The sequence below is a fragment of the Prunus persica genome, chromosome G1 (assembly GCF_000346465.2).
Source record: "Prunus persica cultivar Lovell chromosome G1, Prunus_persica_NCBIv2, whole genome shotgun sequence".
Taxonomy (NCBI): Eukaryota; Viridiplantae; Streptophyta; class Magnoliopsida; order Rosales; family Rosaceae; genus Prunus; species Prunus persica.
This window is the reverse complement of record NC_034009.1, coordinates 31,971,948-31,990,149: the sequence shown is the minus strand read 5'-3', so window position 1 is coordinate 31,990,149 and position 18,202 is coordinate 31,971,948. Positions and strand designations below refer to the sequence as shown.

Genomic DNA, 18,202 nt, shown 5'->3' with positions numbered 1-18,202 from the left:
TTTGTTTTGAAGCCCATAAAAGAAAAAGAATGGGCAAAATTAATCAACAAGGCAAGAAAATCAAATATGACAATTAAATGAAGTGACAATTATGCAATATTTCAGGAAATTATCTCATATATATTATGTCGTACTTAATTTAGGGCATAATATTGTAACAGTCCAATTCCCTCCTCCCCAAGAAAAACAATCCAAGCAATTACCTTAGAGCTCACTCTCTGTCTTATAATTAACCGGTTTCAATATATGTACTCATTTCCATCATCGTGATCAATATTAATGGAATGATTCTATGTACTTATATTTCGTTATCGTTTTCACAGACACACAAATTTGGTGAAGAGGCAAATTAACAAATTAATACCTAGAACATGAATTATGAATATCAGGCTGAAAGGAGGGGCTCTCCATTGAACTGGAAGTTCGATAACGCAAGTCTAAAAGTTAATTGATAACACAGGACATGAGGAATATATGCATTTGCATGATGCCAATGATATGCCCGATCGCGTTCATAATTTCCCTCTTACCGCAAGATGCTTTTATCAATCTCTTCTCTTGGAGCCATTAATTAGTAATCAGAGCATAAAGCAATATTAATTACAACGTTCCTAAGAATTCAAATATTCAATTTTATATAATAATAAAGAAGGTTCTTTTTTTCCCATGGTTTTCTCTATCTCCTCTCGGGGGATGTGTGTTGTTTTCCTCTTGTTTCCCTTCCTTTTATCACATTTCGGTGGGTTAGTGGCTTTCTCCCATGCCCTAGCACTTGATCAATTCAACCACTAGTCTTGTTGACCATTGAACATGTCTTTCGTTTCAAAATCACGCGGTCAATTTGAATTTCGTATTTTCAAAACAAATGAATAATTTCACGTAACGTTTCTGGAACAAACATATATTAATATTATACATGCTTTGCGTGCATTAACTATCATATTTACTTCCCTTTTTGTCTGTGGGATTAAATAATGTTAAATTGTTGACGAAGTTAAAGTAAGTCATTTTTTTTATTTATTGAATTTTTTTTTCTTTTTACTTTCCTTTTTTCAGTCAACGTTCCATTCAGCACTTTGAATAAAATTTAAAATAGCATAGAGAATAATAATACACAAGCTCCAAAATGTCCTAGAATGGTGCTCATGAGAATCTGGAAAGATTTTCACACACAGGTCTAAAAACGACTAAGATAGCCTTAATTACCATAAAGGTTGTTCAACCCTCCTCCCCAAGCAACCCCAAGCTCACGCTAGATTTGTATATAAACCCTTGTCCTTCAATTACTTTTCTCACCAATTCGTTTTTGCCATCTCGATCTGTTAGCTCTTCTCTGCCCTAGGGCTGTCCTGACATCCTCTCTTTCTCTCTCTATCTCTGTGTGTTTTTGACGCTAACCACCATGGGCCTCTCAAAAACATTCTCAGCGTCCGATGTCTCTGTCCACTCAACCTATGCCTCTCGCTATATCCGAGACTCACCTGCTAAGTAAGTATATATATATATATATATATATATATGTACTGTGTTTATATATAGGCTTAGATGCATTTGGGTTTTGATGGATGCATGCAATAAATAATAAATAAATTGCAGGTATAAGATGCCGGAGAATTCAACGCCAAAGGACGTGGCGTTCCAGATGATCAATGACGAGCTGATGCTTGATGGGAAGCCAAGGCTCAACTTGGCTTCGTTTGTGACAACATGGATGGAGCCAGAGTGCGAGAAGCTTATCATGGATTCCCTGAACAAGAACTATGTTGACATGGATGAGTACCCTGTTACCACTGAGCTTCAGGTACTGCAATTAATTTCCAGATTATACGTAAAACTCTGTACTAATGAAGCTTAGAACAGCACAGGAGTGTTAATTCGTTAAGTTGACGATTTCTTAAGTATTTTATTGGTTGATGTCTTAGTAGTGTTTAGACAAAAAAAATATATATAATTTATTTCTATACCGTTCCCTTTTTTCTTTTCCTCAACTTTGTATTTTTTGTCAAAGCTTTTTCTTTTTGGTGTATTTTTTGAAAAACTCAAATCGAGCCAGTGATTCTGTGTGTGTGACGTGACTCTCTCTGGCAAGATTTTTTTTTCTTTTTCTTTACACAAAATAAAATAAAATCTGAGTATGGCACGTGTGGTGGGCCTTACCTACTTGTAGAAAAACTGAAACGACCGAAGACTGAATGTCGTTGAGTCAACGATTCAATGGGGAATTGATGCTAATAAATTTCACTGTCTCTGTCGTGTGTTTGATTACACAGAATCGGTGCGTGAACATGATAGCAGATCTATTCCATGCACCGCATGAAGACGGTGAGGCTGCGACTGGAACAGGAACAGTAGGATCATCGGAGGCCATAATGCTGGCAGGCCTTGCATTCAAGAGAAAGTGGCAAAACAAGATGAAGGCTCAAGGCAAGCCTTACGATAAGCCTAACATTGTCACTGGTGCCAATGTCCAGGTAAATTCATCTCATCTTTATACTTCTTTTAATTTCTTTTGATTTTTTTCTCCCTAATTAATCTTTGTAATTATGTATATACATAGGTATGCTGGGAGAAGTTTGCAAGGTATTTTGAAGTAGAACTGAAGGAAGTGAAAGTGAGGGAAGACTATTATGTAATGGACCCTGTCAAGGCTGTGGAGATGGTGGATGAAAACACCATCTGCGTTGCTGCTATTTTGGGATCAACTTACAATGGAGAATTCGAAGATGTGAAGCTCTTGAATGATCTCTTGCTGGAAAAGAACAAGCAAACTGGGTGCGTACGTACATATTTGCTTCACATACACTAATTTAATGATCAGATAATTGCAATTATATAGTTGGATTAACATTTAATTTGAAAGTAATATTGATTTGGCAATGGATGTATGCACAGATGGGATACCCCAATTCATGTCGACGCTGCCAGTGGTGGGTTCATTGCACCATTCTTGTATCCTGATCTTGAATGGGACTTCCGTCTTCCACTGGTGAAGAGCATCAATGTCAGCGGCCACAAGTATGGCCTTGTTTATGCTGGAATCGGGTGGATTGTTTGGAGGGCCAAAGAAGACTTGCCTGAAGACCTTATCTTCCACATCAATTACCTTGGAGCTGACCAGCCCACCTTCACCCTCAATTTCTCTAAAAGTGAGACAATAAACATATAGCAACTTCCTCTGCTCTAAACCTCTAATTCATCATGCCAATGATTACTAAACTAGTTTACTATTATTTAATTTGCAGGTTCTAGCCAGATTATTGCTCAATATTATCAGCTTATCCGATTGGGTTTTGAGGTGAGAGACAGACTAATTCATAAACACTAATTTTACAATATCCTGAAAATTATTGCTATATAAGTGATCTCATTTTTGCTTTTTTTTTAATAATGCAGGGATACCGTAATATCATGGAGAATTGTCAGAACAATGCAATGGTGCTAAAAGCCGGGCTGATAAAAACAGAACGCTTTAAGATTTTGTCAAAGGACATCGGGGTTCCAGTGGTGGCTTTTTCTCTCAAGAATAGAAGCCGTTACAATGAGTTTAAGGTGTCTGAAAATTTGCGTCGGTCCGGTTGGATTGTGCCTGCATATTCCATGCCGGCGGACGCTAAGCATGTGGCCTTGCTCCGTGTTGTCATAAGGGAAGACTTCTCTTGCACTCTTGCTGAGCGACTTGTCTCTGATATTACTCACGTCCTGCAAGAGCTCGATATGCTGCATCCAGCTGCTCCTCCTGCCATTGAAAATGGTCATCTCAAAGTGGCTGCAAATGGCCTCCTCAAAGTGCCTGCAAATGGTGTTGCAAACTGTGATCACAAAGTGGCTGCAAATGGTGTTGCAAATGGGAAGGCATAGGAAGTTTACTACTAGCAACTTCTTTTTGTTGTCGGAGATCGAGTCTATTTGAACTTCATAACGTCGATCATAGGAGTTTTTTTTTGTTCTCCTTTTGTTTGAGGTGTTTTTCTCTTTTTAGGCGTTTGATTATTATACTTTGAGGAGTCCTAATTATGAGTCGTGTTAATTTCTCGGGCTAATGTACTAATTCTGTTGCCCCTTATATATTGACAGAATTTTGAGATTGACATATATACTAGCAATTTTTCAGTTTTAATTAATTTTATTCTTCTCTGTATCCGTCACCGTCAACATAAAATGATCCTACTATTCTACATCCCTCTGAGCGAGAAATGTATTTTGTTGAAGAGTAAAGGAAGCTATAAGTATTAAATCAACCAAGTGTATGCCATACAAAGTAATTCTGACGTTGGCTTGGGAGCAATGCAATGAAATCAAGTCTCGCAGTTGCTGCAAATTAAACATGCATAATCCCTGCTAAATAAAGGTGAAGATCAAATTACTTCTAAGATACTTTAACTAAAATTTGAAACCATTGCTATAAACAGGCTTATAAGAGACTGCTAGAAGCAGAGATCTTGTGGCATTATTTCGTGTGCGATGTGTCACATATTTTCTTGTAATAGGCAGGTCATGACCCTGGCTCTTATGCATGGTTATGGTTGTCCTATATGATGTTTGAGTTTGAGATGTGTTTGTGTGTTGTTGTTGCTGTTACTGTTACTGTTGCTGTTATTGAGAGACAAAATGAAATGAATTTTTTTATTTTTGAAAACCCAAAAGGAAAATGATCACCATCAATTCAAATGAATTGTCAAAGTTTTTTCATGTATTTGATTCATGTGCAGAGACAAAATTGGTTCTACATGTCGTAGTGGAGGCGTCTTTCGCTCATCAAGCTGGTAAGTATAACATATGCTGTATGAGAGCTTCTTAAATCCTAACGAAGTAAGGATTTTTGTAAAATGTCTCCGTGTGCGCTATGAATTTTGTTGAGTAAGAACTTAGAAAACATTTACTTTTAACCCTCACATAAGCAATCTCAAAAAGCCGTTCATATAAACTGTTATAGAGCTGTTTATGTAATGTTCAATCAAGGTCATAATACTCATCTTTGAAAACCTCTTATGTGATTGTGAGGGTTGAAAATTGTGAGGGTTGGGATATGATTGGATTTTAAAAAGTTGTTTGGTGCAATACAACACCAAAGTTGAGATTAGTATTCCATGTTTTTATTTTTTTATTTTTATATTCTCATTTCCAAATTAATTACAACAAAATCAATTTTCTATCTATAAAAAAATACAAATATAAGTCGTCATCTTTAGACTCCTCAGCCACCTCCCTTCATATCTCAAAGAACAAAAAATTGCAAAATTAATATATATATATATATATAAAGGAAGAAGTTATGAATCTGCCTTTCACCAATTTTTTCTTCCACCATATGCCTTTCATCCAAGATCTGAGGTCTATATATGGCAGCGGAGAAGATATGGCAGAGGGGAAGAGAGAGAGAGGATCTAAAAGAAGAGAGAAGAGGAGAAGAGAAGAGAAGAGAGGAAGAAAGAGAGAAGAAGAGGAGAAGAGAAGAGGTGAAGAGAGAAAGAAGAAGAAGAAGAGAGAGAAGAGAGATGGCTGGAGGCGTGCTCCCTAGCTTCGAAACCCACGTCTGGGGTTTCTAAGCGAGTTTTTATTAAAAATAGCCAAAATTTACCCCATATTTCATAAATGTTAGTTTTTATAAAAACTTTCAAAATAGCCAAAAACTCACTTAAAAATACTCAAATGCCCTCAAAACTAAAATCCACAAAAACCTAAAAAAGCAAAACATGAAACCTGTAATCTATGTTTTCATTTGATTTTAAACATAAAAACTCCCCTATATTAGTATCTGTTGTCTCTGTCATTGGGCTCGAAGCTTTGGTATTATTTTTTGTCGTCAGCCATGTTGATGTTATCACCATTGGAGGCCACGCACAACCCTTTGCCAGCTATATATGGACTTCAAAGTTGCTAATTAGATTCTGATATGAACTTTAACATTGCGGAGATGAATCAATAACTCTATGAATGCTTTGTAAATATATAATACAAATATATGGCTTATTAGAGATAATTAAGTAATTAGATAATGGAGATGAAGGAGATCATAGAACAAAAGCTTTGCTTCAACTCAATGTTGGGTGGATGCAGTACTCGGACTAGCTAGGAATCAACGTATTCATGGTTCAACTCCTCCAATAATATAACATGGAATCAAACCTCAGTGTTTTATATATGTTTAAAATCAAATTGAAAACAAAGATTGCATTTTTTTTTATAAAAAAAAGGTTTTTGTGGGTTTTTACTTATGAGGGTGTTTGAGTAATTTTAGGTGAGTTTTTTGCTATTTTTAAAAGTTTATATAAAAACTGACATTTATGAAAGTATGAGGTATTTGGCTATTTTTAAACCCCAATTATTTGGGACTTGGATCCAAGGCCCATATCCAGTCCTAGACACACTTTAAGCCCACTAAAAAATCACTAGGACTCATATTTATTTTAATTGAAAATCCAGTCCAGTCCCATATAGTATAAAATCCTTGATATCGTATATGTAGGTCAAACAAGCTACTGAATATTTACAGAATACTTACCGCTTTAGTTGAAACGAAAAGGAGGAAAATTCTTGTACATTCAAAAACAGAAAAGGAGGAAAATTCTTGTACATTCAAATTATCCCTTGCTTTCAGTTGAAACGAAAGCTTGGAAATTTGAGGCATAAAAGATACTTTTGTAAGGATTATTTACGAGGACTCTGTCAACCCACCATTTAAGTGCCTTGGCTTGAGTCTCATCAAGTGTTATATGTTTTATAATTACTGATTATTTTTGCAGGAAGAGAAGAAGGCATCCATCCATGATCCATCAATGCAAGGCTGATATGCTGTTCAACTTTGATGTTCGAATTAATAAAGTCTTACACCAAGCAAAAATATATATAATATAATTAAAATCCTTGATATAGTTCAAAAATAGTTCCTATGATCTCATGTTTGCAAATCACTCAAACACACCAAACTAAGAAACTAAACAGAAAATAATAATAAAATAGTATACCGAATACTCTCCTAAATAAGAAAAAAATATATGGTAATAATAATGTTTGGATTATCATATCCCCAAGTTCAACTGAGATTGGACATCCAAAATGGTGCGAGCAGAGTCCCTGAGCCTCTGTTCCTCCTCATCAGTGAGATGTATATTGGTGACCCCCAACACCCCACCTCTCCCCAGCTGCGCAGGCAAGCTCAAGAACACTTCCCCGCCTTCAACTCCATAGAAGCCCTTGGCCAGAACCGAAACTGGGTGGATCTTCCTCTGGTCCCTCAGTATGCTCCGAGCTAGGTTAGCCACCGAGTACCCTATTGCCCAAGAGGTATACCCTTTCAGGCTTATCACTTCATACGCGCTGTCCACCACTGCCTTGTGGATCTCCTCCAGTGTCTCTTTCTCGTACGCTATTTCCTGCTTCTCTAGGAAGCTCAGCACCGGCACTCCCCCTACGCTGATGCTTGACCACAGAGCCACTGAGCTGTCTCCATGCTCCCCAACGATGTAAGCCTAAAGTAAACACACGCACACTCTTACTATATTATTACCACACGGTGCTAAATCATTACTACAAAACAAATCAAATATAACTCATAAACTCACCTGCACATCTTGGGCGTTCACGTCAAGATGATCAGCGATGAGGAAGCGGAACCTGGAAGAGTCCAGATTGGTCCCCGACCCCAGGACCCGGTTGCTGGGAAACCCGGATAGCTTCCACGCCACGTGAGTCAAGACGTCCACCGGGTTAGATACGATGAGTAAGATGGTATCCGGCGAGAACTTGACGAGTGGGGGGATGATTTTCCGGAAGAGAGCGACGTTCCTCTGGAGCAGGTTGAGCCTGGACTCTCCCAGATTCTGGCGGGCACCGGCGGTGACTATGCAGAGGTCGGAGCCAACGGTGACGGCGTAGTCGACGGAGGCCAGGATTTTGGTGCGGGGGAGGAAGGCGGCGGCGTGCTGGAGGTCGAGCATCTCCCCGCGTAGCTTGTCGGGATTGACGTCGATGAGGACGAGCTCGTCGGCGAGGTCTTGGGTTAAGATGGTTTGGGCAATGGCCATGCCGACGTTACCAGCGCCGACGACGGAGATCTTGGTGTGGCGCTTGGTGGGGGAAGGAGGGGCTGCACTGGATATGGGTTTGAAGAAGGACTGGGTTAAGTCCAGCCCTCCTGGTCCTAGTGATGACCCTGAACTACTCTTATGCATGGTAACGGTAATGGCTGTCTTACGATGTATGTTTGAGTTTGAGATATGTGTGTGTTGCTGTTGATGTTCTTGAGAGAGACAAAGTGAGAGGTTTTATAATGTCGGATGAGAGAGGGACGGAAAGTCGGCGGAGGAGGGCAGTTGAATGCAGTGGGGAACAAGATGTTTAATTTGGGAGATTTCCTTCCATTTCAACAGTCAACAACATTCTGCGACTTCAGAAGATTGACCATTAATGAACGAAGTTTCCTTTCTTTCTAAAACTAAGACTTTCCTTTCTTCTTTTAAGAACGGGAGATAAATGAAGCAATTTTTTCTCTTGGCTTGTCTTGGACACTACTTCAGAAGATTCACCATTATTAATGATATGAACCCTCCGATTCCACGCAGCCAGACTTTCTTCAATAAAAAGAAGCCCAGTTGGAATTTACGGCCCATATCTTGTGTCTGCAAGCTGAACCCATTGGGCCTTCTTCAATAAAGAAGCCCATGTTTTCTTTTTTCAATAAAGAAGCCCATGTTGTCTTCCTTCTTCAAAGAAAAAAGCCCATTTGGACTTGTTGAAATATGATGTCGGCATGAGTTGTAGGTGTTTAAAGATTTTGCTGGGATAGATGGATGTATTCAAACTCCACGAGCATCTCCAGCAAACTCTCTATTCTTTCATCTTTAGTTATTTTGGCTATAAAAAAAAGGAAAATCTTCATTCTAGTAGACTCTCTACTTGGCTCTCTAGTTTGGAGAACCAACTTTTGACTTTCTATATCTAGTAAGGACGAGAGAGAATTTGGCTAGGAGGAGAGAGATAGAGACATTTGGGAGATTGGTGGGGTTGGATTTCTACTTTTCTTTTTAAAATATTTGATTTGCAAGAGAAAGAGATAGAAAGAGAAAGATAAAATAATAATAAAATATTTCAGATTAGCCAAAATAGAGAACATTACTGGAGAAAACACATTTTAAGTAGTTTACTATAATAGTTTTCTAACTATTTTAACTAAAATTTGGAGACTCTCCTGAAAATGTTCACCTACTCAAAGCATACCTCAAATTCGTGCGGACAAAAAGAACATGCTGGAAAAAAGAAAAACGAAGGAGAAGCACTCAACTCAATAGACACAGCTTACCAAAATCTAATGTTGTGTCACCTTGTGAAAGTAGTATCACTAACTTAATGCTCAGTGTGAACACCCCATGCAATTCAATCAAAATGATTACATGTTGAATAAACTAGGGCACAAACCATAGTCATCCTTCCACGTCTCCACAACCACCGCACTAGTACAAAAGCACGGTTTCCCCCTCAAGCTATATATATATATATATATGTATGTGGATCAGTGTACAAGACATAAGAACCACAGCGCCTTAGTCTAGCAATTAATACATTACATAAGAGGTTGAACAAGATGAAAGGCTGCCTTGTTTGTGTGTTTGTGTTTCTGGTAGCTTCAAGAGCATTTTTTGAGGAAGTTGGTGCAGCTGGGGAATGTGGAAAGACCCCAATTAGGTCAGCAGCAACTAGCTTGAGCCCGTGCTTGAGCTCAGCCAGAAATGTGAGGGCCAAGGTTCCTCCAACTTGTTGCACCAAAGTTGGGGCCTTGATAAGTACTGCCCCAAAATGCCTGTGTGCTGTTTTGTTGTCCCCTTTGGCAAAGCAGGCTGGTATCAATCCCGCCATTGCTATCACTATTCCAAAGAGATGCAAAATCAAGAACCGACGTGCTGGAAAGAAGTGCGGAAGTAAGTATCTATACACCCTTTGGGCTTTTACAAACATGATAATGCCCTTAATTGATTGTCAAGATTGCTTTTCCATTTTTGTTACCCTTTGGTTGGGCTTTTGTTATTGTTCTTCTGTTCCGTGGGTAAATCCATTTACATATATAATAGAGCTTGTGACATGGCTATTCATCTGTTTGTGTTTGACTGACTTTGTAATTCTCTGTGTTGCACCTGCAGGATATGTTGTCCCATAAGCCATTGGCTGGCCGAATACATAAAAGGGGGACCAGCAAATCCAATGTCAAATGAGATTAGTGTGTTAAGTTGAAATAAACATGTACCCTACCAAGGGTCATTTGCTGAGATATCGTTGACTCTTTCAGGCACTACTAATACTATTTTATGTCATATTCTTGTCCTAATTACGCTTATTTAATGGATTATGATCCCTGTCTTGTCCTTAAGTTACCACAATCTTTCTCTCTTCTCTATTTTCTTTTCATACGTACGGAAAATGAGCATTTATGTATTAATTTACAGAAAGATGGAAAATTACCCGAAAATAAAAAGATGGATCCAGAACGAAACTATTCAATCACGCATGAATTTAATAATTTTAAATCCAATTCAAATGAATCAAAAGAGACCATAATGATGATTTCTTAACCAGAAACTTTGAAAGATTGGGCATTTTTATCAACCTGTGTATGCATGTGCAGAAAAGCACCCCCGAAAGCTTTACATTATTACTTAAACACAGTGAAAATTTGGGGTCCCATTTTGTCGAGTTCAAATTCTCACTCACACAGAGAAGAGGGATTAGTGCTAAATTGTGACATTAGCAGTAAATGGGTACGAATCCAGCTGTCCATGGGCCTAATAACGCTCAATGAGTACTTCTGATTGGACTTCCGTAGAAGTCCAATACGAACATTTATGTTCGGCTCGGCCCATTCTCTTTGTCACCGTCCGATTAAAGATGAGTGTGTTTTTGGCACAAACCACCACACAATAACTCTGTACGACACATGGAACAAACATGCTCTGCCGTCGGATTGTGCAACAATCAACATCCCCACGAAATACAATGTGGGTGACTCACATCAGCTAAACTTTGGCCACGCAAACTCCATGATCAAAGGGAACTACCGGTCCCACACTCACCCACCCCACCCATCATATTAAATATGAATTCTTCTTCTTCTTCCATCCATTTCAGTGTACCCCACAAACATGCATGCCAAGAAGTGGGACCAACCCAAACTCAATTTAAACCAGCCAAGAGAATTCAGATGTGAAAAGACCTCACGATGGTGAGAGAAGGTGTAGAAAAAAGTGCCCAAAGGAGAAGGGTTGACGGTAGGAAACAAAAAAGAAAAAGCCGAAATTTGAATTTGTGTGTAACAGTCGTAGGATATGGGGGCATATCTTTTCCTTGCCTTACAAATCTTACAAATACAATATTTGCTTTTTTACATGCAATGCAGACATCATCATATGAGTACCCTTTGCAATTATTTAGTCCCCCACACACATATCCATTGCATACATATCTTAACCACACAAAATTAATAAAAGTGAGACTACATTTTCCGAATCCCAAGGGACACCCTACTTTTTCTCCTCTCTTTTTTTTCTTTGTAATTTAAAATTAAATATAAAAAAAGCAATGCCGTTGACTGGCTTCTTCTTCTGAAATCATATGATTCTTTTTAACTTTTTCCTCTCTCTCTCTCTCTCTCTCTCTCTCTCTCTCCATGGCTGGGCTATAAGCTAAGGCTTGCACATAAATATAAATAGAAGCATTTTCAGCATCAATTAATGTATGGGCCTGATTCCTAGTAGATCATACATTTCATTTATATCAGATCAAATCATACTAAGCTTGTCCATGGCTTACACAAGCAGTAGCCTCTACAGCTCTTCCCTAGCTTGGGATTCTCATAACAACCACCTTGGACTTGTCAACAACACAGACAGAATGTCTTTAGGTACCACCACCGCCACTTCCACTTCTGCTTTTGTTTTCTCTCTCTCTCTCTCTCTCTCTCTCTCTCTCACTGTTTTTGTTTTCTGTCTACATTCCTTCCTTATATAAACTTCTTGTCTTTATATTGTTGCAGCTATGGATGAGTACATGATGATGACGATGATGATGAAGGCACCGTGTTGCTCACCTCCACTGGTAGATCAGTCAGATTTCTCAACGGGGTACTTGGAAGATGCTTTGCTTGAATTTAGCGAGCCTTCCAAAAGAAGACGGGTGCTCTTGTATACCGATAACGAGATCAACCATTCCGCTACTACGACTAGTGTTCTTGAAAAGGTACCTACTTCTCTATCTCTACTGCATGGCATGCCCTGTTTTTTAAATTAATTTCACGCTGACATATTTACATATTCTACTTGGAATTAACAGAGCCACTGGAATTCACACTGGGAATTTTCTGAGAATTTTGACTGCATGACCCAGCTAACCAGTTCCAGTGCGCTTTCAGGTAATTATTTTAAATTACTGGTTTGTTTGTTTCTTATTAATTATGGAATTTAAAGACTAATTAAAGTTGGATTTACTTTCAGTTCTACCGGGTGATCCTGTAAGTATAACCACACCAATCAGCAGAGTCTGTGAGGAGACAAACAGAGTTACAAAGATAAACACAGCAGAAGAGGCACCAATGCCAGCTCCTGAAGCTATTGATTCCTCCTCTTCTTCTTCTTACAAAGAGGACTCAGCCAATACCAACTCTGATTATTTACCTGCTCGTCCAGCTGCAGGTACATATATTTTTCTTTCTTTCGCTCACTCAATCAAAAGTTGTGCCTATATATAATATAAATTGGGTACGAACGTAAAAACAAATATGTATAATTAATAGATTATTAAAATTGGATGAGCAGTAGTAGGTGGTAGCAGCAGTGATGAAAAGAGGAGAAAGAAGAAGGGGGTGATAAGAAAGGTGGTTTATCCATTTGCATTGGTGAAGCCGGGCGGAGTAGAAGGGGACATTACCTTAAACGACATCAACGAGAGGATCCTAATGCCGCCAACAAGGCCAGTACGACATCCAGTCGGGGACTTTGCGTGTCGGCCATGCGTGTCTGCTGATGGCCCTGGCCTTTCTGGCAAAGCTGTGGTGGCCCTTACCAGAATTCACACTCAGGGCAGAGGCACCATCACTATTATCAGAACCAAAGGTTAAAAATCAACCTCATCAGCCAGCCAGCTAGCTAGCTACGCATGCACCTTGCTATAACATATATGCTTCAGTGTTCGATGATCCATCTCTCATCTTTAATTCTTCATTAGCTAGTTAATTAAATATCTTCTCTCTTGAATTGTATAGAACAGAAACCTAAGTGAATGTGTAACATGTGTTATGGGTTGTTACTTTTACACATAGTGAATTGATTAAGAACTATTATTATTATTATTATTATTATTATTATTCAGCTCTGTCACGTCTTTGTTTGTTGTACTGACTACTTTGACAATAAATGTGTGCAACAAACAACACAGAAGATTTCTCAAGTCAAAATAATGGAAAAAGAAGCGAATAGTAACGAAAATGCATGCCTCTCTTCAAAGGTTAAAGCTTGCCTGACACAGGGACCTGCCTACAAGGCAGTGTAATTAATGCCGTTGTTCTCGATCTCAAGGTGTAAAGTAAAGTAGGGTTGGTCATTTGTCTAGTTCAAGTGGGGACAAACAAACTATCCAACAACAACGAAAATCAGACTCAAATAAGTGGAAATTCAGGTCACATATATATTTGTTGAATATAAGATGGGTGGATGTACCACCATAGACATAATCTTTTACCTTATGGTGTTGGATTGGTGATGAATGAAAGCTTTATCATCTCCCATTAATTAATTCATTCCCATCTCCTTTACTTTACCTTTTCTTTTTCTGCTACGTACCTGCTGCAGATACCTCCTTCTGCAAGACTCCAACTACTTCCACTACAAGTAGTACAAATCATTTTCCAATTTCTACACACAAACAGACATATCATTTATATAATATATGAGACCAAGACTTTAAGCTAGCCAGTAAGCTAGGTTCCTATAAATTTATAAAACTTTAAAGAGTGCACCAATCATTAGACTAATACTGTTCTGATCGTTAACTAATGCCTGCCTTGCCAATGCCTAGAATAATATTCTTCTCTTCTCTTCTCTTCTCTTCTCTTCTCTTCTCTTCATGTGATGTGGCCTGTGGCCTGTGGCCTGTGGCTGTGGTGCATGTCTTCTTTTTCGTCTGCATCGCATTCGCATATATATATATATATATATATAGGTCTCCGGTCAACACGCAAATTTCAAACTTGGCCCAGGATACAAGACAATATCTAATATGTGGGACCATATAAAACATGCACCCAGTTATATGCGCCTGCATCACAACCGTCTAATGGTAATACCCTTTGACTTTTCCTGATGCAAATCTTTAATATACATATCTCATGCGGGTGCGGCCTCAACTTGAAGGAGGAGGCACGAAAAAGCGAGCAGCACATCACATCATATCCTAGCTAGCAAGCAGCATGCCTACGTGGCTGATCTTGGTGCGAGAGTGGCAAAGGAGTGACGACAGGGATTGGATGTTTTGTCTCATTACAACGAGAAATCATTTTTCTTGCTTTAGGTGAAGAAAAGAAAGAAGAAGCAGCTTTTCATCTTTTTCTACTCAAATTTCTTTGGATATTGCAGAATCGATATATAATATATAGGTCAGGTGGTGGAGAAGCCACACAACACTTACACTACCAGTGGGACAGACTAGAAAAGAAATATTATTAATTTCCAGCGAATCATATTATATCAAATAAAAAAATTATCAGATATGACTTAATATTATTTCAGTGGCACACAAATGTTTATCCGGACGGACATAGAATGGGATTCTATTTATTTGAAAATAAAGACTACACTTACACATTACAGTAGCTAGTACTACCCATTCAATTATATTTAAAGAAAATAAAAGGTGAAGTATATATTCCAAAAGAAAAGTAAATAAAGAAAAAAGAGAGAAATCAAACAAGCGTAGCAAAGGGGGAGAGAGAGATGACCTAAAAGGATGAGTAGGAGGTTCGAATGAAATATGGAAGCAAGGGATCAATGTGTTTTCTGCTTCTACCTTTAAAATGCAAAATGAAGTGTTCTGTACATCTTAATCTCCCTGAGATTGAATCATAACTCTCCAAATCCTTGGTATATATGAGAATCATGGCAGTCAAGTAAATGATTTCCCCTTTTCTTTGTATCTTCAAAAAAGAAGAAAAACAATGGAAAAACAAAATCCTTGGTATATGTGAGAATGCCATCCACTTTTGCTTTTCCAAATCCCCAATATTGTGAGAATTGGATTCTCTTTTTTATTTAAACATACCCTCCATTGGGATTTCACTCTTTAAATTCTTTTTAAATAAAATACTCACCAAGCTTTCTGCTGTTTTTTATTTTATTTTCTGTGGATATGTTCACAACGACCTGAGTCAAAGAATTGGACTTGAACTTTTATAACAAGGTTATTAGCAAGTCCAGATAAAACATGATCCGATCTCTTCCTCCTTGGACCTCAGTCAAACAAAGTTATGCAGGCCCGCTTAGGCCCTGATTCCATAATTGCTTCTGAATTCATATTGCCCCAATATTAATGCCTACTGGGTTGTCCTTATTACATCATTGCGTCTAGAGGTGTCAAACGGGTCGGGCCGGCCCAGCACGGCACGAGTTCATCCCATTTAAATGAGGCACGGCGCGGCACGAGCACGAATATTAATGGGCCGTGCTCGGCACGGCACGAAAGCTTAGACCGGGCTGGGATTTAAAAAAAGGTCCAATGGACCGGGCCGGCCCGTGGCCCGACATGAGACGGGCTTAGCCCGAGCCCGCTCCAAGCACGGCACGAGCCCGAGCCCGCTCCAAGCACGACACGAGCCCGAGCCCACTTAAATCATCTACTGCATTTTTTCACTACCAAGTTGGAACTTGGAACTTAGAACAGCAAGTAAATAAAATAAAATAAAAAATATAAAAAATTGATGCAATGACCAATTACTTACCGGCAGACTTAAGTGACTTAATAAAAACACTTGACAAACAACCACCCAGCCTTGATGACATAACAAATAGATTTGGAGTTGGAGAGTTGGAGTTGGACTCAAACTCAAAGCGTCTAGACTCTAGGAGCCGTGCGTGATTCGTGAAGAAGCAATGAAAACAAAGCAGCGTCTCCTCCTCTTCCTCTCGATTTCTGCATCTCCTCTTCGTCTTCCAATATATCATAAATCTTTAGGAAATACCCCCAATTATAAAAACCCCAAATCTGTGTTGGAAGATCCATATAGCATCATAAAAACCCAAAACCTGTGTTGGAGGCATCTAAATAGCTTGCGAACGATCAATTCTTTTGTGCTGTTACTGTTGCGATACTTGTATTTGGCGGCTTACGAGCTTTCTCTGATACTACAGAATTGGATTTACAAGGTAAGAGCTTTAACCGTATAGTTTCTATGTTTGGTTGCTCAAACTTTGTGAGAAACATTGATTGTAGGGTCTGAGCTTGTTTTTATTTTTATTTTTTAATTATTTATCAAAGACAACAGTCTAAATTTTTTGATTTTTTGGTGTGAGTTTTGCAGATTTTACCTTCTATGTTCAAATTGGGAGACAAGAAGGAAGATTCAGTCCAATTGAATGGTAAGTATCTGGTTTGGATTTTCAAACATTCTTTTCTTAGTCTTTTTGAGAGAGTTCTTATATACATTAACCCCAAAAAGATCATAATACCGAGTCTGTTAATTGGAATATGAAAGATAGAAGAAGCTCAAATTGGTTTTACAGATAGAAGTTGAGTAGGACTTGTATAAAAGCTCAATATAATTAATAGATTATGTATAAAAAGCTCAACACATTAACCCCATTGAGAATAAATTTGACAGAAAGCCGGATAGAGAGTTGTATATAGTGAAATTTTGCTTGAATTCATTGATATAGATAATAGTAGTTGCCCATAATTGATTATTAATGTTTTCAAATAATTCATCATTCCTTGCTTCTAGTTATATGTTTTATGTTTATAATTTTAATTATCTAGTGGGAAAAAAAAATCAAGTAAAAAAAATTCAAATTAAATGGGCTTGTTCTTGGGCCCGAGTATGGCCCGAGCACTAGCACGGGCACGGCCCAAGCACGGCACGGCCCGTTTCAATATGGACTTGGACTTTGGGCCGGGCTGGGATCAATGATTTTACTAAATGGGCCAGCACGGCACGGCCCGATAAATTAAATGGGCCGGCACGGCACGGCACGAATACATTAAAGGCACGAGTTTAAATGAGTTGGACCGGCCCGGCACGGCCCGTTTGACACCTCTAATTGCGTCTGCTTCAGAATCAATATTGGCCCAATAATTTTATTAATATATATATATTTTTTTGTGGAAAAGATGGCTTATTATAACACCATAATTAATTAGCCACCAAGATTGAAACAATAATTGCTTTACCAAAAAAAAAAAAAAAAAAACTGCTGATGCTTTTTAAAAAACAAATATATATATATATATATATATATTTTGTTGGCATCATTACCATTAGCTTATGCTGTCGTCATATAGTTAATGGGTCAAAGCAAAAGTCAAAAGTCTTCAGTCCAAGCGTTGCCCGTATCAACCGCAACGGGAAGTGGTCAATACTTACTACAGTAATAGGTCAAAGATTCTTTCTTTTTATATAAGTAAAATTTATATTTTACGAAAGGAAAATGCTAGGGAGACCAACTTTAGATACCAACTTGTGTACCAACTCTCTAATAGAGTGTGGGACCCATTGTATTGGTGGGCTACACCTCTATTAGAGAGTTGGTACACAAGTTGGTATCTAAAGTTGGTCTCCCTAGCATGACCCTTTACGAAACTGTTATTTGGCGCGCCCGTAAAAGAATAAAATAAAATAACGAGTGCATGATGTAATGTTGAAATCATTAACGAATCAAAGTGTTTTGCGATGCTTCATGACGGAAGCCTGGCCAATAGTAGATAGCATGATAATATATGCAGTGCACAGGCCGTTGACTTTGGGGATGATATGCAAAATTGGTATTGGACCATGTCAATCTGGAGTCTGGATGATATAAATTTGCCAACGCAGCGCGAAATACGAATAGACCCACAAGCTTGTTTATGCAATTTTGTTTTTGAGCTTCGGCGGCTCCCTTGGAATTAGAAAAAACAGCTCATTCTGCTCTTGTCATCTTTAAATCAAGAAGAGAGAAAGAATCACATTGCAAATATT

At 38.4% G+C, this 18,202-nt stretch overlaps 4 protein-coding genes across 4 annotated transcripts; 3 read left to right on the top strand and 1 right to left on the bottom strand.

Annotated features, from left to right (window-relative positions):
* Nucleotides 1,236-4,121, top strand: LOC18793981 (glutamate decarboxylase 4). Its single transcript, XM_007226837.2, has 7 exons — nt 1,236-1,488; nt 1,597-1,801; nt 2,271-2,471; nt 2,558-2,772; nt 2,893-3,146; nt 3,243-3,295; nt 3,394-4,121. The coding sequence occupies exons 1-7, from the start codon at nt 1,403-1,405 to the stop codon at nt 3,856-3,858; spliced, it is 1,479 nt and encodes a 492-aa protein (XP_007226899.1). The 5' UTR covers nt 1,236-1,402; the 3' UTR covers nt 3,859-4,121.
* Nucleotides 6,906-8,207, bottom strand: LOC18792896 (L-lactate dehydrogenase A). The gene is made up of 2 exons (XM_007227589.2): nt 7,563-8,207; nt 6,906-7,469 (listed from the first exon to the last, which is right to left on the bottom strand). The coding sequence occupies exons 1-2, from the start codon at nt 8,169-8,171 to the stop codon at nt 7,020-7,022; spliced, it is 1,059 nt and encodes a 352-aa protein (XP_007227651.1). The 5' UTR covers nt 8,172-8,207; the 3' UTR covers nt 6,906-7,019.
* On the top strand, nt 9,513-10,364 carry LOC109948239 (non-specific lipid-transfer protein 4.1). Its single transcript, XM_020560603.1, has 2 exons — nt 9,513-9,914; nt 10,134-10,364. The coding sequence occupies exons 1-2, from the start codon at nt 9,581-9,583 to the stop codon at nt 10,148-10,150; spliced, it is 351 nt and encodes a 116-aa protein (XP_020416192.1). The 5' UTR covers nt 9,513-9,580; the 3' UTR covers nt 10,151-10,364.
* Nucleotides 11,647-13,334, top strand: LOC18791036. Its single transcript, XM_020559508.1, has 5 exons — nt 11,647-11,887; nt 12,020-12,222; nt 12,316-12,394; nt 12,477-12,674; nt 12,798-13,334. Exons 1-5 carry the CDS (start codon nt 11,722-11,724, stop codon nt 13,097-13,099), a joined length of 948 nt encoding a protein of 315 aa, XP_020415097.1. The 5' UTR covers nt 11,647-11,721; the 3' UTR covers nt 13,100-13,334.